At 49.3% G+C, this 24,226-nt stretch overlaps 9 protein-coding genes and 1 non-coding gene across 10 annotated transcripts; 3 read left to right on the top strand and 7 right to left on the bottom strand.

Moving 5' to 3' along the window:
• Window positions 1–199: 199 nt before the first annotated feature.
• TbgDal_II4050 (hypothetical protein, conserved) lies at window positions 200–9,094 on the bottom strand (the record flags this gene model as incomplete). Its single annotated transcript, XM_011773631.1, has 1 exon — window positions 200–9,094. One exon carries the CDS (start codon window positions 9,092–9,094, stop codon window positions 200–202), a length of 8,895 nt encoding a protein of 2,964 aa, XP_011771933.1.
• Window positions 9,095–9,538: 444 nt separating this feature from the next.
• TbgDal_II4040 (tyrosyl-DNA Phosphodiesterase (Tdp1), putative) lies at window positions 9,539–11,200 on the bottom strand (the record flags this gene model as incomplete). Its single annotated transcript, XM_011773630.1, has 1 exon — window positions 9,539–11,200. The coding sequence occupies one exon, from the start codon at window positions 11,198–11,200 to the stop codon at window positions 9,539–9,541; it is 1,662 nt and encodes a 553-aa protein (XP_011771932.1).
• A 1,886-nt stretch (window positions 11,201–13,086) lies between these two features.
• TbgDal_II4030 (hypothetical protein, unlikely) lies at window positions 13,087–13,422 on the top strand (the record flags this gene model as incomplete). The annotated part of the gene is made up of 1 exon (XM_011773629.1): window positions 13,087–13,422. One exon carries the CDS (start codon window positions 13,087–13,089, stop codon window positions 13,420–13,422), a length of 336 nt encoding a protein of 111 aa, XP_011771931.1.
• Window positions 13,423–14,798: 1,376 nt separating this feature from the next.
• On the bottom strand, window positions 14,799–15,134 carry TbgDal_II4020 (hypothetical protein, unlikely; the record flags this gene model as incomplete). The annotated part of the gene is made up of 1 exon (XM_011773628.1): window positions 14,799–15,134. One exon carries the CDS (start codon window positions 15,132–15,134, stop codon window positions 14,799–14,801), a length of 336 nt encoding a protein of 111 aa, XP_011771930.1.
• A 660-nt stretch (window positions 15,135–15,794) lies between these two features.
• On the bottom strand, window positions 15,795–16,388 carry TbgDal_II4010 (T. brucei spp.-specific protein; the record flags this gene model as incomplete). Its single annotated transcript, XM_011773627.1, has 1 exon — window positions 15,795–16,388. One exon carries the CDS (start codon window positions 16,386–16,388, stop codon window positions 15,795–15,797), a length of 594 nt encoding a protein of 197 aa, XP_011771929.1.
• A 760-nt stretch (window positions 16,389–17,148) lies between these two features.
• TbgDal_II4000 (T. brucei spp.-specific protein) lies at window positions 17,149–17,601 on the bottom strand (the record flags this gene model as incomplete). The annotated part of the gene is made up of 1 exon (XM_011773626.1): window positions 17,149–17,601. One exon carries the CDS (start codon window positions 17,599–17,601, stop codon window positions 17,149–17,151), a length of 453 nt encoding a protein of 150 aa, XP_011771928.1.
• Window positions 17,602–18,090: 489 nt separating this feature from the next.
• Window positions 18,091–18,492, top strand: TbgDal_II3990 (hypothetical protein, unlikely; the record flags this gene model as incomplete). Its single annotated transcript, XM_011773625.1, has 1 exon — window positions 18,091–18,492. The coding sequence occupies one exon, from the start codon at window positions 18,091–18,093 to the stop codon at window positions 18,490–18,492; it is 402 nt and encodes a 133-aa protein (XP_011771927.1).
• Window positions 18,493–18,836: 344 nt separating this feature from the next.
• Window positions 18,837–18,981, bottom strand: TbgDal_IIsn01. Its single transcript, XR_998559.1, has one exon. It is a non-coding gene (small nuclear RNA).
• Window positions 18,982–20,160: 1,179 nt separating this feature from the next.
• On the top strand, window positions 20,161–20,520 carry TbgDal_II3980 (hypothetical protein, unlikely; the record flags this gene model as incomplete). Its single annotated transcript, XM_011773624.1, has 1 exon — window positions 20,161–20,520. The coding sequence occupies one exon, from the start codon at window positions 20,161–20,163 to the stop codon at window positions 20,518–20,520; it is 360 nt and encodes a 119-aa protein (XP_011771926.1).
• A 650-nt stretch (window positions 20,521–21,170) lies between these two features.
• TbgDal_II3970 (adenylate kinase, putative) lies at window positions 21,171–21,953 on the bottom strand (the record flags this gene model as incomplete). The annotated part of the gene is made up of 1 exon (XM_011773623.1): window positions 21,171–21,953. The coding sequence occupies one exon, from the start codon at window positions 21,951–21,953 to the stop codon at window positions 21,171–21,173; it is 783 nt and encodes a 260-aa protein (XP_011771925.1).
• Between the last annotated feature and the right edge of the window lie 2,273 nt (window positions 21,954–24,226).

Raw genomic sequence — 24,226 nt, 5'->3', positions numbered from 1 at the left:
GCGGGGACACGGGAAATATATATATATATATATATTCGGCGGCAAAAACACCTTGCCATGAGAAAAGGAAAAAAGAAAGGAAGAAAGAGTAACCGCTTCAGGTGAAGAAAGGGAACAGTATATACATTAGCGTGCCCCACGCGTGTTTGTACAGAAACTACACGATTCTACGTTTTTTCCCCCTTCCTCCTTGGTACCATCACTTCGATCCCACATATCGCTTTACGGTACTGGGGGCACAACTGGGGTAGGGTTGTGCCCTCCCAGTCAAAGGTGGAAGGCGAGTGGACCCCTCTTCCAACTGTCGCCGCCGCATCAGCGCGAGCAACTCACCCACCTTCAAAAGATCCACTCGGGGAAGCGATGCGCGAACGGGGTCAGATCCGGCAATCAGCGACCCTCCGCCCCGTGCGCTCCCTGCCTTAAACCTGCCGCTTTGTGGAGACATTCTCATGGCATGTACTCCCTTCGTATCCACCACTGGTTGGTTAGGGGGGGAGAATTGACCCGGCGACCGCTTATTTGCCTGATAGAACCGGCCGGAGTGCTGGTTATGGCCATCATACCTTCGCATCGGCGGGGTTACAACGCCTTGAAGAGGTCCCAACGACCGCCGATATTGAGAATTTGAACGTCGGTCGTGCGGAGTTTCAGCGGGACTCCCACCCGACAAGGGTATTGGAGAAAGGTCACGAAACCGGCCACCACGAAGGGGCTCGGTATGTGGAAAGGAACCGGAGTTGCTTGTTGCCGAACCCTTGCAGTGTGCAGCTTTCCAGGAATTTGTTCCAGGGGCCGGGCATAATCCCCACACACGCGACAGTGGAGCATTAGCCAACATATCGTCGATATCTACTTCTGTTAAGGTGTGGGAATGGCTCACGTAGAACCCGATGACGAGCTTATCGTTAACTGTGTACTCGTTAACATTTATATCCTCAGGACTGAGGCGAAGTGCCTCTGCAACATCCTGGATAAATACCTCTTTGACTAGATCAACGTTTGCCACATGCGCCCACTCAGACCCCACCAAACCCACGCGATGCAACGTCGTGGTCCGCCCGACAACACCTTCATTGATCAAGTCGTCATATAGCTTCCACATGGATGGAAAGGGGGCGTTGTCCATCGCTGTGCACACTTCACTCTGCGACAGAGCAGCCGCATGCTCCATCCAGACGGAAAACACGACATTACCAGAGTCGAGCGACACAACCCTCTCCACACTACGTGGGACTAGACCCTCTCCGACAGCCGCATCACGCATAAAGCAGTCCACTGCTGCAGTAAAGCGCTTGTCAACGATGCCGCTCCAGAAACCCCCCACAAATCCAACACGGTATAAGTGGCACACATTACCCGAACCCGATGCACCATCAGCGCGGTCCATTGGAACGGAGCTGGACGCAACCCCGGGAGCGGGGTGCAAACAAGATGGGAACTCCTTGGCGCTGACGGGAGAGGCGCGTTGGGGCAGCGAAGTACTAAAAGAAGTTGTCTCACGCTCTTCGGTGTCCCCCATGACAATCGATGACAAGACCTTCTTCTTCGGCTCATAAAGGTTCCACATCGCAGGAAACTCAGAGGTCGACAGAAAATGATCCACCTCATCCTTGTGCAACGAAGCGGGGTGTCTCACACCGAAGTCAATTGAGAGGCCATCTGAGCCCAACGTTATCCCCTCCACACTTCCCCGAGGAAGGTCTAACGCATCACACACGTCGGCATCAAACGCCTCATCAAATGCTGCACGCTTCTTCTCAAGCACAGCACCCCAATTGTCCCCATTGAATTTGACACGGTGTTTTGTTACGACAGTGCCATCGCCGATTGCAGTGTGAAGCACCTCCAAAGAGGCAGTGTTACTTATAGTAAAGCTGTCCTTAACAAAATTTTGAGGCTCAGCAACTCTCACGAACGGTGGGACGGAAGAAGGAGAGAAATATATGGATGATGTACTCGTTGCTTTCGGGGTTGCTTGTGACTTTTGTTCCGCGGTAGTACGTTCAACTCCGCTTTCGAACTCAACTAGCGTATCCGGTTCATAAACTTTCCATGTGTATGGGAAATCGTGTGCTATGAGCGCGCTCCTCACATCGCCACGGCTCATTTTCGGCGAATGACGCACACCAAATGTCACAAGTCTTCCATCAGGGCTGAGCGTTACCTCCTCCACGCACTTCCAAGAAATGCCCAGTGCGTCGCAGACGTCAAGATTCAGTGCTTGGGGGACCTTCTCCCGCGTCTCATCGGCAACATGACCGCAGTTCTCGGCGACAAATTGAACTCGGTGTTGCGTCACAGTGGCGTTCGCGGGAGCGGCCTCGTATTTCCTGGTCTTCGGTAAACGTACAGCGCCGGCACCGGTATTGCCAAAGTGCATTGTTCGTGTATTTGTCTTCTTGATGCACAGTGGGGACGAAGGCGAAGAAGGCAGATCACTACGTCCTGAAGTCTGCAAGTGCCGCAAGTCTTCGTCGCAACCATCATCAGCCTCCGGTAGTTCCTGTTTCGAAGCAATTTCTAGGGTGAGGAGCTGGTCATGATCATCAACAACGACACCAAACCGTTTTTGTGAGTCACAAAATTCCCGAGTTTTAGAAAAATGATATTCTCCCAACTGACGTAACACAGCACTCGGTTCAAGTGACCTGCGATGTCGCACACCAAAAGAAAATGCTTGCATATCAGAGTCTAGTTCCATGTTGTCCACGCTCCCCTTCGTAAGACTCAGCGCATCACACACATCACCGTAAAAGGCCTCCTCGAACTCCAGGAACCTGTGTTGCAGCAAAACACGCCAGTGACTCCCGTTCAACTTGGCACGGTATTCGGTTACCACGGCCCCTTCGTCTTTCAGGGAGCCATACAGTATGTCAAATGAAGCAGAGCTACTTCCAATAATGCCTGTATCCACAAGACTTGGGGGGTTAACGAGCCCCACGGACCTCGGTCCCGCCACGAAACTCGTTGGCGAGCTAATCTCCACCACTTTTAGAGGTGGTCGCTCAACCTCAGTGGCTCTTGCTGGTGGCGCACGCCTAGCTTCAGTAACCTTTAGTGGCGGTCGCTTAGCCTCAGTAGCTTTTAGTGGTGGTCGCTTCGTTTCAGCAGCCTTTAGTGGTGATCGCTTAGTCTCAGCAGCCTTTAGTGGTGGTCGCTTCGTTTCAGCAGCCTTTAGTGACGATTGCTCAGCCTCAGCAGCCTTTAGTGACGATTGCTCAGCCTCAGCAGCCTTTAGTGACGATTGCTCAACCTCAGCAGCCTTTAGTGGTGGTCGCTTCGTTTCAGCAGCCTTTAGTGACGATTGCTCAACCTCAGCAGCCTTTAGTGGTGGTCGCTGCGTTTCAGCAGCCTTTAGTGACGATTGCTCAGCCTCAGTAGCCTTTAGTGGTGGTCGCTGCGTTTCAGCAGCCTTTAGTGACGATTGCTCAGCCTCAGTAGCCTTTAGTGGTGGTCGCTTCGTTTCAGCAGCCTTTAGTGACGATTGCTCAGCCTCAGCAGCCTTTAGTGGTGGTCGCTTCGTTTCAGCAGCCTTTAGTGACGATTGCTCAGCCTCAGCAGCCTTTAGTGGTGGTCGCTTAGCTTCAGCAGCCTTTAGTGACGATTGCTCAGCCTCAGCAGCCTTTAGTGGTGGTCGACTGGCTTCATAAACAACGGGAGGGCATCGCGAGACGTACAACCTCAAAGTGTTGACAAATCTGCAGTTATCAAGTGCTTGATTGATATCCCCTTTGCTTATGGAAGCAGGATGGCGTACACCAAAGGCGACAGAGCGTCCATCAGAGCTTAGTAGTATGTCTTCAACGCTCCCTCGAGGAAGACCCACCGCCTCACACACATCAGCATCAAGCGCGTCGTCAAACATTGCACGGCCTTCAATCACATCAGCCCAGTTGGCCCCGCTGAATTTTATACCGTGCTGGGTTACAACCGGCTGATCTGAAAGGAAAGCATGCAATCCGGCTACAGAAGCAGAGTTACTCGCAGCCGCGCTTCCGTCCAGAAGGTTGCGCGACTTCGCCACCCCTACCAATGTTGTATTGGCTACCTCGGAGACCGCAGGTTGTGAGATCGACTCTTGGGTCGCTAACGCCGCGCGCGCCGTCTCTGTTGCTCTAAGCATGGGGGATTTGGCGACACAGGAATAAACAGCAGAACGCATATTATACAACCTCAAAGTGTTGACAAATCTGCAGTTATCAAGTGCTTGATTGATATCCCCTTTGCTTATGGAAGCAGGATGGCGTACACCAAAGGCGACAGAGCGTCCATCAGAGCTTAGTAGTATGTCTTCAACGCTCCCTCGAGGAAGACCCACCGCCTCACACACATCAGCATCAAGCGCGTCGTCAAACATTGCACGGCCTTCAATCACATCAGCCCAGTTGGCCCCGCTGAATTTTATACCGTGCTGGGTTACAACCGGCTGATCTGAAAGGAAAGCATGCAATCCGGCTACAGAAGCAGAGTTACTCGCAGCCGCGCTTCCGTCCAGAAGGTTGCGCGACTTCGCCACCCCTACCAATGTTGTATTGGCTACCTCGGAGACCGCAGGTTGTGAGATCGACTCTTGGGTCGCTAACGCCGCGCGCGCCGTCTCTGTTGCTCTAAGCATGGGGGATGTGGCGACACAGGAATAAACAGCAGAACGGGAGTTGTACAATTTCATCAAATTCTGATATCTGCATTTTCCAAGAGCTCTGTTGATATCCTCCCTCCGCTGTGAAATAGGATGACGAACGCCGAAGGTAACTAGGTGGCCGTCGGGATTCAACTTTATACCTTCAACATTGCCGCATGGAAGACCCAGCGCCTCGCACACATCAGCATCGAATGCGTCATTAAAAGCTGCAGATTTGCTTTCATGTAATTTAAGCCAATTTTCTCCGTTGAGCAGTACGCCATGGCGTGTTACCAAGGTATCTTCGTCGCTGATCAGTCCATTAAATACTTCAACGAAGGCTGGATCACCATCAGCACCCCTTCCCTCGAGGTCACAAGACGCCGCCACCTTTACGGTCGAAGGTTTGGCTGAACCGTGGCTTCGCGGTGTCGGCGCAGGTTTTTCCTTTTCAGTTGCTCGGAGCACGGTGGATGCAACCTCAGAAGAAGGGAGAGTTCTCCGTGAATGGTATAACTGCAATGTGTTAGCAAATGGGCAAAGACGAAGAACCTTTTTGACGTCACTCTTTTGCAAAGAGGCTGAGTGGCGCACCGCAAACGTAACCGAATGACCATCGGGACCTAACAGCACATCCTCCACACAACCCAAGGGGAAGCCCAATGCCTCACACACATCGGTATCGAATGCTTCGTCGAATGCAGCCCGTTTCGTCTCAACTACCTCGACCCAGTTGGCTCCACTCAGCTTTACGCGGTGGCAAGTAATAATGGTATCACCTCCATCAACAACACTGCCGCGCTTGTCCGTTTTCATAACTGACTGTTGACCATTGGTGTAGTCCGATGGAGTAACCGTATCAGATGCGCCAGTAGGAAGTCCTGCCGCGTCAACCTTAGCACGGCTCTGACAAAAATTGGGGACCGGTGGTACGACTTCCCCCCCTACTATGTTCGGCGGGGCTTTTTCCGATGCCTTCAACGAGGACAACGAAGGCCCTAAAGTATCAATATTTCTGCTGCGTGGGTACATCTTCCACAAATTCGCAAACTGACCCTTCGAAAGTAAACGCGCGATGTCCCGCCTACGGAACGCCACGGGATGCCGCACACCAAACGACGCAGTAAGGCCGTCGGGTACATACTCAATATCACTAACGCTTCCTCGAGGCAGGTCCAACGCTTCGCTCACATCAGCATCCAACGCGTCGTCCAGTTCTGCACGTCTGCGTTGTAAAACCAAATCCCAGTTTTCCCCATTAAACCTCACACGGTGCCGTGTGACAACAGTGTCACTGTCACACAACGCTCCATATAGGGCTATAGGGGTAGCACCACTAGTGGTGATGTTACACTCACCACTTGAAAAATAACGTGACCTTATTGCCCTTGCAGGCAACAAATTAGATACCGCGGCTGTCGCTGAAGGAAAAGCATCGGAAGCATCGGGCAGTGGTCCGGCAGCCTCTTCCTCTGCTCGCAGTGGCGCAAGCTCACTCTTACTGGTCATCAGAACAAGAGAGTCAAACCTGGAGGGAGAAGCGGACTTCTTTGGTTCATACAACTTCCATGTGTTTTCAAATGGGCAGCTCGAAAGGGCTTTGTTGATATCTTTTTTCCCTAAGGAGGCAGGATGCCGCACGCCAAACGAAACCAACTGTCCATCAGGAGCCAGCACCATATCCTCCACACTTCCCCGAGGTACGCCCAGTGTATCACATATGTCAGCGTCGAATGCTTCATCAAATGCAACACGCTTCTTCTCATACACAACACCCCAATTGTCTCCCTCAAGCTTCAAAGCATGGGAAGTTACACATCCATCCTCTCGTTCAACGGGTTGACCGGACGTCTTTGCAGTAGCACCATCAGCAGCAAGGTCACGAGGCCCCCCTACCTCCAAGGGTGTTGGTCCCACAACTTCCCCCGCTCGCAGTGGCGCAAGCTCACCCTTAGTGGCCTTCATAACAGGTGAGTTGAGCTCCGAGGGAGAAGCGGACTTCTTTGGTTCATACAACTTCCATGTGTTTTCAAATGGGCAGCTCGAAAGGGCTTTGTTGATATCTTTTTTCCCTAAGGAGGCAGGATGCCGCACGCCAAACGAAACCAACTGTCCATCAGGAGCCAGCACCATATCCTCCACACTTCCCCGAGGTACGCCCAATGCACCGCATATGTCAGCGTCGAATGCTTCATCAAATGCAACACGCTTCTTCTCATGCACAACACCCCAATTGTCTCCGTGAAACTTTACACGGTGACGCGTTAGTACATTTGTCTCTACGTCAACGGGTTGACCGGACGTCTTTGCAGTAGCACCATCAGCAGCAAGGTCACGAGGCCCCCCTACCTCCAAGGGTGTTGGTCCCACAACTTCCCCCGCTCGCAGTGGCGCAAGCTCACCCTTAGTGGCCTTCATAACAGGTGAGTTGAGCTCCGAGGGAGAAGCGGACTTCTTTGGTTCATACAACTTCCATGTGTTTTCAAATGGGCAGCTCGAAAGGGCTTTGTTGATATCTTTTTTCCCTAAGGAGGTAGGATGCCGCACGCCAAACGAAACCAACTGTCCATCAGGAGCCAGCACCATATCCTCCACACTTCCCCGAGGTACGCCCAATGCACCGCATATGTCAGCGTCGAATGCTTCATCAAATGCAACACGCTTCTTCTCATACACAACACCCCAATTGTCTCCGTGAAACTTTACACGGTGACGCGTTAGTACATTTGTCTCTACGTCAACGGGTTGACCGGACGTCTTTGCAGTAGCACCATCAGCAGCAAGGTCACGAGGCCCCCCTACCTCCAAGGGTGTTGGTCCCACAACTTCCCCCGCTCGCAGTGGCGCAAGCTCACCCTTAGTGGCCTTCATAACAGGTGAGTTGAGCTCCGAGGGAGAAGCGGACTTCTTTGGTTCATACAACTTCCATGTGTTTTCAAATGGGCAGCTCGAAAGGGCTTTGTTGATATCTTTTTTCCCTAAGGAGGTAGGATGCCGCACGCCAAACGAAACCAACTGTCCATCAGGAGCCAGCACCATATCCTCCACACTTCCCCGAGGTACGCCCAGTGTATCACATATGTCAGCGTCGAATGCTTCATCAAATGCAACACGCTTCTTCTCATGCACAACACCCCAATTGTCTCCCTCAAATTTTACTTCATGACGTGTTACAGTGCCAAAACCTTCACCTTCTGTATTGATCAGGATATCATCGGGCATAGAGTTAATGTTACATTCACCACTGGCTGCATTAGGGGGCCTCACAACCGTCATCTGTGACGCAGTAGCTGGGACAAGAAATTCAAAGGGTGGGTTGGCGTCCCAGTCACCCAGCATCACTCCTACGTCCTCTTCGGCCCTCAGCGATGGAGGTGCGTTCACCGACGATCTGAGCACAAAAGAGGCAACTCTGGAGTTATTAAAAGATTTCTTTGATTCATATAACCTCCATGTGTTCTCAAATGGGCACTTCGCCAGAATTTTATTAACATCTTTTCTCCGCAATGATGCTGGGTGTCGCACACTAAAACTCATTGAAAGCCCATCAGGAGCCAATGTCACATCCTCCACGCTGCCCCGGGGCAGACCCAGCGCATTACTCACGTCAGTATCAAACGCCTCCCTTATGGCCATACCCTTGTGGTGCACAATAGAGTCCCAATTGTTGCCGTTAAACTTTACGCGGTGGTGCGTTACGGCAGCGTCTTCATCGTAAATCGCACCGTACAACACTTCAACGGAAGCAGAATGGCCAGTAATTGAACAAGCACCTATGTTGTGATTACGAGGTTTGATCTTTTTCACAGACGAGGCACCCTTGATATCACCATGCTGTGAAGACTCCTCGTCACGGAGCGATGGGGGTGCACTCTCAGAGGCCTTGAGTACGGGAGAGTCAGTTTCCAATGGACCAGAATCAGTTTGCAGATCGTACAACTTCAAGGTACTGGTAAACCGGCAGCTCTCCAGTGCCTTATTTACTTCGTCCTTTTGTAGTGAAAAGGGGTGCCGCACACCAAACATAACCGACTGTCCATCAGCGCCCACCTTTACATCCCTCACACTACTGCGAGGAAGCGCAAGCATATCGCACACGTCAGCACCCAAGGCATCGTCGAATACAGCACGCGATCCCCTCAGCACGTCAACCCAATTGTCCCCGTTAAGCTTCACGCCATGATAAGTAACCAAATGTTCCTCTTCGTCATCTGGTTCAGACAGTATTTCGGTAGAAGTGGCCTCACCAGTATCACGAGGATCCTCCAACCTCACGAACGATGCATTGGTTAGCCCAGTCTTCGGCAGCGGAGGTACATTCTCAGTGTTTTCGTTTCCGCCCGATCTCTCACGTTGATGTCTCGGACCACGGTGAGCACCTGAACCTGATGCACTTCCGCTGTTCACTACGGCTGCCACAGGTAAGTAGTTTGATTCTTGACCCCCAGAAGGCGCATCTGCTTCACCCATTGCCAGATCCCCCAGAAAACTGTATACAGGCCTTGGCTTGCCGCGCACGCCACCTTTAACAGCAAAAACGAAAGGATTACCCTCTGTCAACAATGCGGCTCCAAAGTGAAATCAACTTTTGCACCTCAACCCTTTACTCTTTTGTGGTTTCTGGGCTATCAAACAACTATTGAAATGGAAGCATTAAGTAGAGAAGCCTGAAAGAACACGTAACGGTGGTAAACGACACTAAAATCTACGATGAGGGGCAGAGTCAGTCGTATAATCCTTTCACGTTGCGGCAGGAACGGAAGTGCGCCTTGTTGCAATGAGCAACAAGAAGACAGTAAAGGAAGAGGTCACTGTAAAGAGAGAATTTGGTGCCCAAACACGTAAAGTCATGAAACAAAATATTAACTGAAATTCTAAAAATTAAATATAACTTAGAAAAAACACGATGCAATCTCACGCATCCCTGTTGGTTCGTTTCTCCCCCAACGCACCAACACAACACCCTCCAGGCCTCAACGGGTCAGGCTCTTCCCCGCGGCGGTTGCTACCTTCCAACACATCACGAAATTCCTTACCCAAGCAGTCCTTCCCACGATGAGGTAGATCGACTAGCCAGGGCACATCAAGGCTGCTGAGTTGGGAAACACAGCTATGGCCGGTGTGTCTACGCTCTCTTTGCTGCATCTGAAGTGTGCTTACGTAAGGTTGAGGATTAAGGGGATTGTAAGGCAAGAAGAGTGTTGGTTCGTCCCGATCTGATTCAGATGGTAGAGTTTTTATCTTCACTCTCACTAGACCGTCGCCACCAATGGATGACGGAACCGGTATCGGTTTTGAAGGTGTCGCGCTGAATAGTCCGCCATCCGCAGGGTTAATAAACGAATCGGTACCATACACTACCCCAAGTTCATAGGACCGTATCAAGATCTGGGTTCCGCCTTTTTGCCATTCCCCCCAAGCGGCCCGCGACAGATTAGCACTCGTTAGCATGAACCACTTCAGTCCGTCACCATTTTCTGTCAAGCGCATGTAAGTTTTTATATGGGGCATCGCCCTATTTCTCCCTCGGTCAGCACCCTCAGCGTACGGACGCTGACCCCAACGATACAGCCTTTCATTAACGTAGGGATGGCAGCAACGCAGCCTAACAGGTAGCGATAGTCCCCCATGCCACCCCTCAAACGAACCCTTCACTTCAGCTTCTGTTGGATAAATGATCCGGACCGTTGGAGATTTCGTATCTGGAAGTGGTGTATTATCGGTGCTGATAGTCATAACCCGCTCCAAAGACCTTAGGAAATTGCTAGTTAGCGTCCCTTGGGAGCTAAACTGCCATACAAGTGTGGGAGAATTTTCACCAGACGGCGAGCTTATTTGCATGGCGCGTAGGACCTCCTGCAGTCTGCCCATTCCGAAACGATAGGCGTCCGAGTTGCGATGGCATCCCGGAACAGAAGAAACAAGTTCCACACACGCACCGCTGTAATCAACTTCATCTAGCAAAGATAGTGGAATGCAATTCGTCCCAGTTGTGGAAGAAATAGCACCGATACAGCTGAGGTACCGCTTTATTTCCTCTTTGAATCTTGTTCCCCGGCATCTGCGTAGGGCCTGCAACGATCCCATCGAGTTACTACTCGCAGATGATGTAACCAAACGAGGAAAGTCCTGTACGTATATCCCTTGAGTTTTTTTACCCCAGTCACTCTCGATAAAATTTGCGGTAAGCACCGATATTCTTACGCCTTTCGAATTTACGCACAATATCAATTTTCCATGATGAACTCCGAATGGTAACGGAAGTTTTGGTTTAATTATTTCTACTCTTTCCTTACCGAGCAACCCAGCGAGAGGCGACGCCGCATATCTCTCAGCTAACCCCTCTTCACCGGAAACAATCATAACATGACAACTTGAGAGTTGCAGGCAAGTAGCCATATCGAAGACCCACTCCAAATCAATCAAGTAATTTGCCAACACAACATGCGTCCACACCTCACTTGGATCCTCAATATTACAATGTAGCAGATCGGATAGGGTCAGCGCTGACGGCGACTCGGTAGCTAAACCGCTTACTCTGCTAACCCAAAATGGGCATAACTTTGTTTCCTCCATTTTTTTTCTTTCCACGCAGCCTACAATAATTTTTTTAAAAATCGGCGGATGTATGCTACGTCGACTTAAAACCTACTTGCATGTACCAAACCGCTTTATACCCACCTAAAAATTAAACGTCACGATGTGAATGTGACGATGAACTATCTATTATAAAGGCATTAAATTTAATGAATCTAATTATAAGTATACTTGTATCAAAAACGTATATATACCCTCTTTCTGGTGGGAGGAAAGAAAATTAAAGAGAGAATGTTGAAAATGAGTGAGAAAAATCGGTCACAGCGGGGAGGAAAGGGTCAAAATTATGAAGTTGTACGATTTAAAATTCAACTCGAAAACAATAACCTCACTGCAATTGATAATCCTTAAAAATGGAGTATCACGACTACCACGGGTTCACGAAACTGTAAAACAAATAAATTACGGCCCGATATGTCTTTTGGAGGGAGGGGTATTGATATTTGTGCGAACAATGACAGCAATGAAAATAAAACAAAGCACACCAACAGGAAGGGTAGAACGAAAAACTACAACGGTTACATACGTAATATGATACCTTCGGATAGCAAGCACGACGGGGCCGTTCCAACGGTAGCAGAAGAAAGTAGATACTATTCACCCCGATGCACAATTGTGTGGCCGCCAAACATATTTTGCATATCACCCAAATCCACCAGGCCATGTGGGTAAAACGAACACAGAAAATAAGAAAATAATCCTCCGCACTACTGTATCACACGCAAAAAACTCCAACATTTTTTTTTCAAATCGTAGAAGGGAACGGCTTGAGTTAAAAATGGAAAAATGTCGTTGTTGGTGGCCAAATAGGCTAAAATCAAAATATTCATGTTCATCGACTCTTGCCTATCTCATTTTAAGAAAAAAAACGGTATTACACTGCTTGAATTAAAATAGATATCTCAATAAAACAATATCGTGGAACTCCCGGATTGAATTTTTAACAAAATTAAGGGTAAACAACAACAGAAGAGAAACTTGAAAATTTAACAATCCTCATTCACACTCAGATACGGATTACACAGAACTCAGTTGGCTTCGGTATTACTGAACATAAATCACATTTTCACTAAAAAGTAGAGAAAAGGGAGTAAACCCGCCCATCAGCAACAAAGTTGTAGCGACATCCGAAACTCAAACGGCCGTAACGTCCTCCGTTAAAACACTTTGCATGAGCATCAGCAATGCCTTTAACAAACAGTACCGAGCAAGCTCTAAAATAGAATAAACAGATTTCTCCACAATGTCCCCACCTGATCTCTTAGATATTAATCGCTACGCTAAGTAGGGAATTTCATTGAGATGCCCTCGCGTACAACGGCGCTGCCTCCACAAGTAAAAAACAGTTTCGCTCTCCTTTGCTTTGGAGGGGGGGAATCCTCACCACTGTCACCTTTTCGCAGGTAACGAACGCAAAAAAAAAGGGTGTCTATAAATATCATTGCTCCACAACAGCTTATCTTAATACTTCCCGTCACCTCAACTCCCAATCTCCGCAAGGAATACACACCAGACCATGCAACGAAATAACCGGTTAGCAACAAAAAAATATGTATTCTCCTTTTTAAAAAAAGAAAAAAAGAAAAAACTGCCAACGGATAAAGTGGATAAGAGATATTATAGTTCACTTTTAAAAAAAAATGATGTTATTATTGGAATACCCACAGTGTCTTAGAAACATGACCAGTAGCGCGAGAACTATGAACATTTTAAACCATTATAATTAGTTATTAACAGACATTAAACACGCATGCAACAATAATAATAACTACCGGTTCCAGTATGAGGAATCTAGAGTTCCTATATGAGTAAACAGAAGGAATGAATGGCAAGAAAAGGTACTTGACGGCGAAATAAGTAGTGCGATGGTCTTTTCAAAAAAGAAAAAGAAAAATGCACAAAGAACGATCCCTCGAGAAAGTCAAAACTTGGTACCTATCCAAAACTGCCTTCTTCGGCACGTACCAAAAAGTGAAGATGCTTGTATAATCCTAAACAGGAAATGCGGAATATCTCTCATTATCATCTCTCTCCCTCTCTCACTGAAAGATACGCCTTCACTAAACAGTAATATATATAAACGTAACCATACGAATAGAGCACAAACTTTATTTCACGTTCGCACATCCCCTTTCCTACGAAAGGAAACATGTGATTTTGGTCCGGCGATTCCGGGGCAAGTGAACCAGTGTGATCAATGAAAATATTAGAACTGAACGAAAGTAGAGTACTTGCTTACAATCCGTCACTAAGTCCCTCGCCAAGGACATAAATTCATGAACGTAAAACACTAAAATGAACAAAAAATAACAAATTGCCACAACTGAGACAAACTACGAACGCGGTCTCCATACTAGTTCTCTTGGTAACGTACGAGGAATCTCGAAACCGGGTAGCAACGCAAACTCGTGTTAGCTGAAGGGAAAGTGATCCGTATACACTATTGAACGCGTATATCCGTCGATGGTTTAAAAAAGGAAACAGAAGTGGGTTTCATAAATAAAGCGCAGGTTAGTGGCAGCCAAGTGCACTTATCAGTGCCGCATGCTGTTAGTTCTGCTCAAGCCATAGCATCATTTGCGAAAAAGCGGAAATTAAAAGCACTCAAAAATACAGCAAATACTGCACCTTTCAGCACGAAGAAAAATAGAAAAAAAAAGTCGGTCCTCGCATCTTCTTTTCCAAAAAGAGAGTGCACCGCCTGACAGAAATACCCCGTAAAAGATGCCGCAAACAGAAACTATGTGATTCACCTCAGTAGACCAACAAACCCCATAAACTCACCAAGCGGATGAACGTACGAAGCAACTAATGAACACGCCACACTTCACTAATTAACAGAAATGGGGCCGCTTATCACAGCTGGCGAAGAAGGATCAGGATGAAACTTGCGAGGGCCTCTCCCACCGCACCCGTCCACGGCACGGCCGCGAACAACTAGTTAAAGCGGCCAACCTTGAGACACAGCAGACCAGCTTCAGTAGACAAACTCAACAACTCCCGTATTTTTGTGTGACTGAGTCGGTAAGCATTCTCTGCCCCATTCAGTGGGAGCCACGTAACCGCTCATAGAAGGCTCCAGCGCATATACACCTGCACCCATACACTTACATTTACACTTACAGGCCCCGAGCCTGCTTAACAAACATCACAGGGGTGTCGGTCATTCCCCCTGAAAGAAGCGGGAACACGGGAGGCGCGGGAAATCAAGGGTGAAACCTCCGAATAACTTGCGGGGCGCCGCTGCCGGCGGTTTCGCCTCGAACCCCGGCAGTCCGCCAAGCAATTGCCCACATTCGTGCACCAACCGCAAGGAGCCACTAGCGAGTGTCAGAACTCTCTCCAGCAGAAAGTACCAGTTCCCTAATGCCTGGAAAGGGGGGTAGCCACCTTCAGAGAGGGCGACGCTCCGCTAAGCGACAACGGGGCTTGATTGCCAAATAGGCGGAAGCCGGGACGGGCCCTTACGACACGGTGCCGGGGGAAAAAAGTGGAGTGAAGCAAACGAAACGCCAGCGACAGCAACCTATTGGAAAGGGAACACCGAGAGCTCGGGTAAAAAAAACCGGGTGACAGACTACCCGGCCGTCGCTAAAAGGGGCACCCACGAGTCCCACACGAATCCGGGCTGAGGGAAATGTAACTGCAGGAAGACGCCGGGGTATTCCACCGCTTCGCCAACCCCTTTACGGGCCCAACAACGGGTGAGCACCACTTCAAAGAACAGGAAAAAAATACAATGCCGCTCCTCCTTTCGACAACCCGTGTGATTACGCAACCGCTTATACAGAGGGGGCAAAGGCTCCAATCCGCAAAAACGAATTCGTAAGCCGAGCCCTGCAAACTTATCGGGGGCCGGAACACCGCGATGCACCGCAACGGGAGAGACATCGGCGACGCAATAGCTTAACATGCCGACATCAGGAGGTCTCCATACTTCTGAGGGGAAAGGTATAGAATATAGCAACCCGTCAGTAGCTTAAACATCTCAAAAAGTGTAGAAAGAACGGTCGCGCCTCGAATTATGTGCTTCTGGGGCATATCTTGGAAGACGATCCGCTGTCAAACCGCGTGATGTGGTGGGTGTGGCACCTGGCTCCTCAAGCCACCAAACAGTTTTGGACTCCAAAACTTACTGCCAAAAGTTGCTCAGTTTCCTGAGGGTCTCCTAGCAAGACTCATCTCACAAGATGTCATCGCAAGCACCGCTCGCTAGAGGTGGGAAAGCGAAGGCCTGTCAAAAACTATGGGACCGCAACGCCAACAGATCCCCTAGAGCGACGTCTTTACCCTGCGGTGTTTGGACCACAGACTCCTTTTTAGACTTGCAAAGAACCGGTTTTTTTCTTGTTTTGTGTTGAAACTACGGGCAAAGTATTACAGGGAGAGTTCAAACCATTTGTTAACGGGGGGAAGGAGCGGTTATCCGCCCGCCGTTCCCTCTGAGAAGCCATAGGTACTGACAGAGGGCGAGCGCACTTGTATGTTTGCATTTTCGGGAGATGCACCCAGGATTCGTCCTCCAGACACATCACCCGCCGCCGAGAGCACAGTGAGGTGCCGCACAGTGCCGTTAAGGCGACAGGCGATTTACCGCAGGCGCAACACAAAGAAGCGTCTTGGCCATTGACCTCCCCAATTGGACCCCTTTCCAACAGCCACAGACAGCCATCGCACAATTTTTTTTTACGCTGCGCTCATCAACACCTAAGTTGTTCCCTTGCCGCTTGACGCGCATCGAAAATAGTTTTCTTTGGCGGCGGCTATTGGGCCTGCCCTCCACATTACCTTTCCAAATTTCGTTCAGATTCTCAGCATAGGCGCTCCCTTCGTGCCCCCTTATTAAGTGCAGTAGTTTTCTCCGCTTGTCTGGGGAAAAGTTCTGTCGCAACCCGTTGTAGGTATTTTTCTTGGGGAGCACAGCTATCTTAACTACCAAAAGGAGTGTCCCTCTATTTGGGCGCTGTGATGCACCGCGGAAGCGGTACGGCAAGAAAAAAATTTTGGCATAAAATAATTGTAAAGCAATATGGTTCGCTAACTCAACTGGTGAATTACTATTATACGGCGCTGAACGACGCGCCGCACATCTATCTCTAATTTTGGTAAGGCTTAAAACGTGTAAACGGTCAAATCTTTTGCTTGCCTCTTGGAACGAACAAGGCATTCGGCGAAAACGACTACATGCACGTAGCGGTGCATGCCGAGAAGATGAAACCAGGGTAATGCGAAAACGAATTCGATCCTCTCCCTCAAAGGACACCCATCGGCCCCAGAAGGGGCTCGCAGTACCTTTCTTTATGTCACATTTCCTCGCCTGTTTGCTATCTCTGAGACGCCGCGTCTGTCAAGTCAGGCGTCGGAGATAGTAAGGGCCTTCAGAAGATGGTTAGGGATTTTTTAGGTGCTTGTGTATATTGGGGAGGGGGTGGGGGCAAAAGAGCCGCAAGTTTTGAGAGGACTCATAAATTTCTGCTTGGATGGTCAATCGCCCGGTCACTTACACTGGCTTAATGGTGTTGGGGAATCAGCGTATATTCCTTCCGTAACGCGGGAGGGGGTGTAATGCGGGGATTCCCTCTCCTCCGTTCGATGGTGGTGTGTTGAGTGATCCACTCCTACATTACACTCCGGACACACTTGCAGAGTGTTTGTTTGTCTAACCCCTTGACGTCATAATGGTTTTTCTCCTTTGGCAGAATTAAAAGAGGCTTCCCACCATAAATACCGTTTCCGGTGGAAGCACCTCCACTCAGGAAAGCGCTTCGGTCGACAAAGGTTGCGCCAATAGAGACAGTCGTCACAGCGGTAAGCTTTTATTTTGTTCAGCACGATTATTAAATGAGTTTGGAATCGCCGCAACCGGTGCCGTAAACCGTTTTATCTTTACTTTTGTTGTGCTTTACCTGCATTAAAGGCCGGGTGAACTATTTTATCTGGGTCTGTACACCTCTTTGGTCTCCGGAGGATGAATATAAATATATGGAGGTATGCGTTTTCGTGGGCGTTTTGAACCTCTGTGTACGCGAGCGTGGGCGGCCCGAATTTTGTATTTCCTTTTGTTTCCCCTCGGCTCCCTTAAGGACGGTTGCGTTGACTGTCTGCACTGTTGTGAGCCTTAAGTGGTGAAAGTACAGGGTATGAAGCGAAATCCCGACTAAGCGGCACTGCTGTGCACAATACAAAAACGAGCACCGATGGAAAAGGGTTGAAGGAGTTTCGAGATGCGCAGCGTTCCTCGTATGGGAGAAGTACTGGCTGTCCAATGGCATGCCACCAGCGCTTCGCCCGACGTTGTATTCGAAGGAGCCGTGACCAGTGTGAAAACGGGGTTGAAAGGAGTGCCAGTGCAGGATCAGGGAGTGTGAGGGAGAGGGCATCGTACAAACTGATTTTCTTTCGCGGCCCAATACTCAGTTAACACTAAATTGAATCATTACTACCACAGGTGCGACATCTCATTTACATTGAATACGTTTTTGTAAGCAGATTCACCTCCTCGAACCGAAAGAAATCTCGTCCTTAAAGTCGTGCAGTCTGATATCGCTCCCCCTGGTTGTAGGACCTCTTCCTTCTGGGCCGCGTTGTCCCTTGATGCGCAAGTGCGGGAAGAGCTATGTTTAACATCGTACGTAACTTTTTTTTAGTCTGCAAAAGTGAATTATTCCCTCTGTTCTCGTCGGTACCAAGGAGTTTTTACCTATCAGTGGCGTCCGATTTCAAGCTGTGAATTGCTTTCCGGTTAATTCAGTAGGAAGGAGTGGCGAACCGAGTCCCTGTGTAGTTAAGTTGAAGTATGGGCCGCGGTTCCTTCCCAGCATTGTAAGGTTTAAAAAGGTGAATGGATTGTCTTTTCGGAAAGTGAGAACATGTGGGCGCGTATGAAAGGAGGTCCCTGGCGATGCCGGCCACCTCAACGTGGTGCCAGGGTCCAGTACCCCGTATCATCGGGGGAAGCCAAGAGCCAGCAGCGTTCCTTTCATGGGGAACACTGCTGTGCTCCGGCTACGGCATCATACAGCACAGGGATCAGCAGCGTCTTGCTGGGACACCGTTTTTCATTTGTCGGTCCCTGGGCACGTGCCAGCGTGCCATCAGCAGTATCATCCGCGCTAAGATGCTGCTATCCGGTGATGTGGACCTCCAAAAAAGGATTGCTAATTGACATCTTTGGGAGAGTCCGGGGTGAGGGGGGCTTCTCGCCCCATCTACTGTATTCCGTTCAACTGCGGAGCTACAACAAAAATTATAGAGGGTGTGTATTAGGATGAATGAAAAAGGGAGACTCTGCCACAGTCGCCAGACCGATAGCATCTCAGGGCTCTACGGTGATGGCTGATGGCCGCGCCAGTGGGGGAAAACTCTCACGAAGGCACGAAGAAAATTCTAAAAAAAAAATGAAAGGAGGTTTTCGACCTGCGAGAGTGAACTTGAAGGACCAAACGGAGGGAGGAGGGGGGAGCGAACTACGCGGACACTCACCCGGGTGGGGCACGGCGGATCCGAGGCGTTAAAGTATACACCAAGCGAGAATAAAGTGATGGGAAATGCGGGTCGTTCCAATAACTGCCTTACAACGTTCAGTGGTTGGTTTTGTCGGAAAATGTTCGCGACCGTCGCGCTCCATCCGGACAAGTGGAACCCCGGAAGAACGCGGGACAGCCAACAGTTTAGATCCTTGGGCCAAAGGCCCGTATCAGGAGTTACTCTGATAAGAACAGTTTAATAACTTGATCTTAGCTAAATAGCCGAGAAGATATGCAGTGCCTTGTCCAAAAGTTCCGTAGGCTGCAACAAGCTAGGAAATACCAAAGAATAAATTCAATAAGTAATTATATATTCGGGCGGGCCCCGGCTTTGTAATGGCCCGGGTGTCGTTAACTGCACTTCTGTGCTTGCGTCTTGGTGGCCGCAGGTTCGAGCCTCCGTACGTATACCGTTTTTCCCCCGGCACCTCAACACGCGGCCCCTCTTTCCTGAAAAGATGCCGCCACTACAGGTTGTGGTGGTAATTTTAAAAAGGCTGTTGGCCCCTGGTGCCTCTATCGTGTGGATGCAGTCTGGCGGCGGTTACGGCGACGGTCACTGCGGTGAAATTGAACCGAGCACTCTATGGCAGGGAGCGCTTCCCGATTAAGGAATGGTTGTTTCACCAGCTGGCGAAGGCCGGACGGTGGTCCGTAGTAAAGGGACCTTGTCGGTTCAGCAGGCTGCCGGCGGAGTTCGTACGGTTCGCTATGCGTTGCGACGATTTTAACTGCTACAACAGTAATTAATAGGAACTGGCACGAAATTTTGGTCCTCCGGCGAGGGTATCCGCCTGCGCTGTCGCGCCTACCCTCGGTGATTGGAAGGCCCGAACATCGCAAAGTTAGACAGTTCAAGGTCTACAGGGAAATGTGGGGGCGCGACCACACTCGAAGGAAGAGCACTGCATCTCCATACCGAGCGAACGGCCACCCTAAGTTCTGATGAAGTGTAACAAGTTAAACGTCAACAGCGCCGACACCGTCGTTTCCACACGAACAAGTTATGGCGTTGGAAAAATGTAATAAAGGAACTTGATGCAGAAGAGTATCGGGTTACCGGACCCTAATGAATAGGCACAACGCCTGAGTGGCAGGAGTTCATCAGTCCTGCAACCCGAATTGGCTTGAGGGCATCTCGGCAAGCATACCCCACCTTGTTTCCTTTATTTGCCAGCCCTTTAAAAAAATATATCGCTAAAACTCCCCTTTCTCTTTGCTTTGTCATTGGATATTTGGCCGCGGTAATAATCACAACAGCGAAGAGGGTGCTTGTGGGCACTTTTTCCTGGCCGATTCTATGCGTCTGCTGCGTTAGTGGTTTTCAGTGTGTTTCTTACCGTCCGTCGTGAACGGTAATTGAGCAGTTATAATATGAGACACTTAAAGTGAGGGGCTTTAGCGGCAACACAAATGGTGGGTCAACCGGTCTCCCACGAACTGAAACGGGGAAGGGGCCCCCCATCGGCAGCTGTGCACTTGTTAGTAACAGTTTCACGCATTCAATACGGCGTAGCTGAAACAGGGACGGCAAACGCCGTACAAGTTGTGATGTGGTGCGCCCCAACTACGTACCCCCTACTACTTACATTCTCGAGCACCGGGAGATCCCTTGAACACACTCTGGAGGCATTTGAAACACATTCTCCACCGAGCGCAAACCCCTATTTACTTATTATCACCCTGGGGGCGGACGCCAATGCATATGTTCATAGTTGGCCAGGAGCGTACACCCACTCCATGCAGCCACACAAAGTACCCAAATGGTGCTAAAATAGAAACAAATGAGGGACAGAGAGGCGCAAGTGAGTGCTTCCCTCCGGTTGTGGGGAGCGTGGCCAGTAAGGATAGGGCGTACTAAGGTTGTGCGGCGCCTATGTTACAATTCGTGAGTTCGAGAGAAAATAAAAAAGGGCATCAAGGGGCCCGTCTAAACTTTCATGCAAAAATGAACAGGTCCACGTAATCGTATGTTCCTCTCTTAAGCCTCTCGCACGTCGTGGTTTGTATCTATTTACATTCAGCCCTTCGGCACGAGCACACGAACGTACACTTCACGTGCCCTTTAGAGGCATATTGGACATTGGGGAGGGGACCGAGGCTGCTTACAAAATTGCGCGAACAAAGCGACCCCCGCTTCACTATGACGTCGCAACCGCACAAAGTTGTCGCAAGAACATCAACAAAAGAAGGCAAATAAAAGGTACAACGGGGAAGGGAAGAAGGGATGTAGCAGTGCTGCTGCTGACCTGCTACTCATACAAAGAAACTGTGCACATACGAACTGTTAAAATATCTTAAATAACATATCCTTCATCTTCGTCTGGCACGTTCCATAATGTCGTACCTTCCTTTACTCTTCTTTATTTTACTTTAAAGGTGTATAAGGGACCCACAGGGAATATTAGGGAAACGTTGGATTCTTAGCGAAAGCGGTGCTTCTCCACCGCGGCAAGTATGTCCCGCTCAACATCCTCAACAGATTTTCTGGCATCCACTACTTCAATAACGGCCCCGAGGTGCTTCTTAACGCCCTCAATGCTTTCGTAGTACTGTGCCAGGCGCTTCGCGATTGACTCATGAAAGTCTGCATCCCTCTGCACGAGCCGCTCGCATAACGCGACATCCTCCGCCGGTGGTGGATTATCCAGCATGTGGTACTCTTTATTGGTGGCGGGGTCGTAGCGGCGATGCTCAAGGCGCCTGAAGGACAAATCTTCAGGCAGATCCAGCAGTATAAAGACCTGTGGTATCACACCACACTCCTCCACGGCCTGTGCCTGTTGTGCGTTGCGTGGGTAGCCCTCGACCAACCAACCTTTCTCACACGCGTCGCTTTGCGACAATCGGTCTTTCATTATCATTGACACCAGCGTGTCCGGCACCCGCTCACCACGTGAAACATAGGAATGTGCCAGTTGGCTTGTCTCGCTGCCACTTTCCACGCCGCGAGTAAGAACCTGGCCGGAAGAGATTAACACCACACCGAGCCGGTCCGCGATGTTTTTGCATTGTGTGCGCTTGCCGCTGCCGGCGGGACCAGCAATGAATATTTGCAAAGGGATGCCGCGGCGCATCAGATCTCCGATGTAACTCATTGGCCTTTCCGGGGCATCGGAAATGATATTCTGAACGATTTGTTCAAAAAGCATAGGGATGTTTTTCTCCTTGAGGTATAAGAGGACATCTTCGCTCAGTACCGCCATGGTCGCAGTACCGCAAATATTTGCTGTTGATGGGCCTCTTCCTCTCAAGAGTGGTGCTTATTTCCTTCCCCAGTAACTGTGCCTTTGGGGACGTACAGTGATACAGCCAACGCCTTACCGGTTAAAGAGTGATATCTATTTACTAAAGTATATATTTCCCGTTCCTTTCCTACGGCAGTGGAAGAGTCAGAAAGACGTCAGACAAACAAACGGACACATACACAGTTACCGCCTTAAAGAGAACCAATTGCGAACAACTACGAGGACAGAAGATAACAAGCATCAACCTCACAATTTCCATTCCCGTATCTCCCGTTCAGGAAAACTCTTGCTCACCTCGCTCATACGCCACTAGAAACAGCTCAAATACGTAAATATATGTTGCAAAAAAGGGTGCCACACAATCTCCTCGTTACCGACAATAAATAAGGGCAGCGGCCAATCTTCATTCAAGTGATGACAAGACCAACACCCCGATTGCTTACTTTTTGAAGGAAGCCCCTCCTTTCCCCCTACAACATTACATTTCGATTGTGATCACTGCATCTGCACGTGAAAAATAGAGTAGTTCCTTTCCTTTAAATAACAAAGGAGAAATTAATTGTAAAATTGTTTTAACACATTCCTTTCGTAGAAACACCTCCACACCCAGCAAAGCTAGAGATCTGCACCAATTACTACCTAGTGCAAACCGACGAAGTGACTAAACGTACATACATGTGAAAGCTTCGCACACAAGCGCACTGCAAAAAATACAAAATTTACAAAGTTGCTTATGCGCATGTGACCAACGGAACCCATACCTTGCCTTCGTGAGCCTGCCAGCTTTAACAGGACCTTGTCTACCGTTAAGATGAGGAAAGGGAAGAGAGTCGCGAGGTCACATTACAGGAGCTCCAGTATACGCTAGCATCGGCTCAATCCCAGCGAGTCTGACATGGTCGAATAAAACACTGCATTTTTTCCCAAACACGCGAATGACGGCACCCCACGCGTGGGTTATGATTGGGACAAACAACAAACTGAAAGATGTACCGGCACAATTGAGCCTCATCAGGCAGAGAGGAGAAACAAAAATAAAAAAAAATAGATGAATTAATGGAATAACGATGAAGGGCTTTAGCGCCCACAATGGTGCCAGCCATCTGACTGCAGCAGCTACTATGAGTCCTTGTGCATAAAGGAATGACTGTGAAGAAAGTTTGTACAAAATAAAATATCCTCTTCCATCCCCAAGCACTGGACGATTGGACCCTCCATTATAGGCAAATACAAAACAAAACAAAGTCCTACGGGGAAGGGCAGTTAACATACTCAAGCATGAACTAAAAATAGAACAGAATATAGCAAACCCAGCTTTGCAAGGTAATATATATATATATATATATGAGGAAGACGACATTTCGTTCATTCGTTTCGGCACCACACGGGTCTACACACAGATCCCCCGTGGGTGCTGTTGTGAGGACCGCAGCGAGGGCCTGAGCGCCGCGAACGGTAGTTTGGTATTCGGTATACACCCATAAACCCCTTTGAAAACATAAATAATGCCTACCGACCCTGGAATTTGGACCTTCGTTTTCTTTCTTTCTTGTTTGCGTGCGCTACCTCCTTATACGGCAAGCGCGCAAAAGTTATCAACACCCAAGAAAATGGGACTCGCGTGCACAGCGCAGTTGGTCACGACAGCACCGAAATAGTTCCTACTGTGGACACTGGTTTGCGTCACCAGAAAGTTCAAAGATTGTGGTGAATCTAACTCTCGCGACTCCTACGATTTCGCCTCCGCGCGTGCACACTAGTTCGCTTTGCTTAATGCAGCAACGAACGAACACATACGCACATCCACCTACTAACACTTGTTTGGGCCTCAACCCTGTTCTCATTTGCCGCCTATGAATGCGGGTGGAGTGAAACTTAAACAATGAGGTATCCCTTGGGCGCTGTGGTAATCGGATTAGCCAGCATCTCCTCCGCATCCCTTACTATCGACTCCATACGGCTTACCAGTCTCGCCGTGGGCCCCTTCCCGGTGCTGTCCATATCCTTCATCTTCTCCTGCTGTCTGTTTATCTCCTTTTTCGCTGATTCCACACACCGAAGCACACTACCGATCCGCGGTGGAGTGTTTTTCACTTCCCGCATCCTGCGCTCGACGTCGAGACTGTCGCTAGCGCCCGTGTCACATTGAGAGAGAATCAGGGTGGAAACTGTAACACTGCCGCCACCGATCGCGTATCGGAACAGCCGGTGTGGCTCGGACGTGTCCTTCG

This window comes from Trypanosoma brucei, chromosome 2 (assembly GCF_000210295.1).
Source record: "Trypanosoma brucei gambiense DAL972 chromosome 2, complete sequence".
NCBI classification, from domain to species: domain Eukaryota; phylum Euglenozoa; class Kinetoplastea; order Trypanosomatida; family Trypanosomatidae; genus Trypanosoma; species Trypanosoma brucei.
Note: the sequence above shows the minus strand (reverse complement) of the source record. Positions and strands in the feature narration are given on the sequence as shown.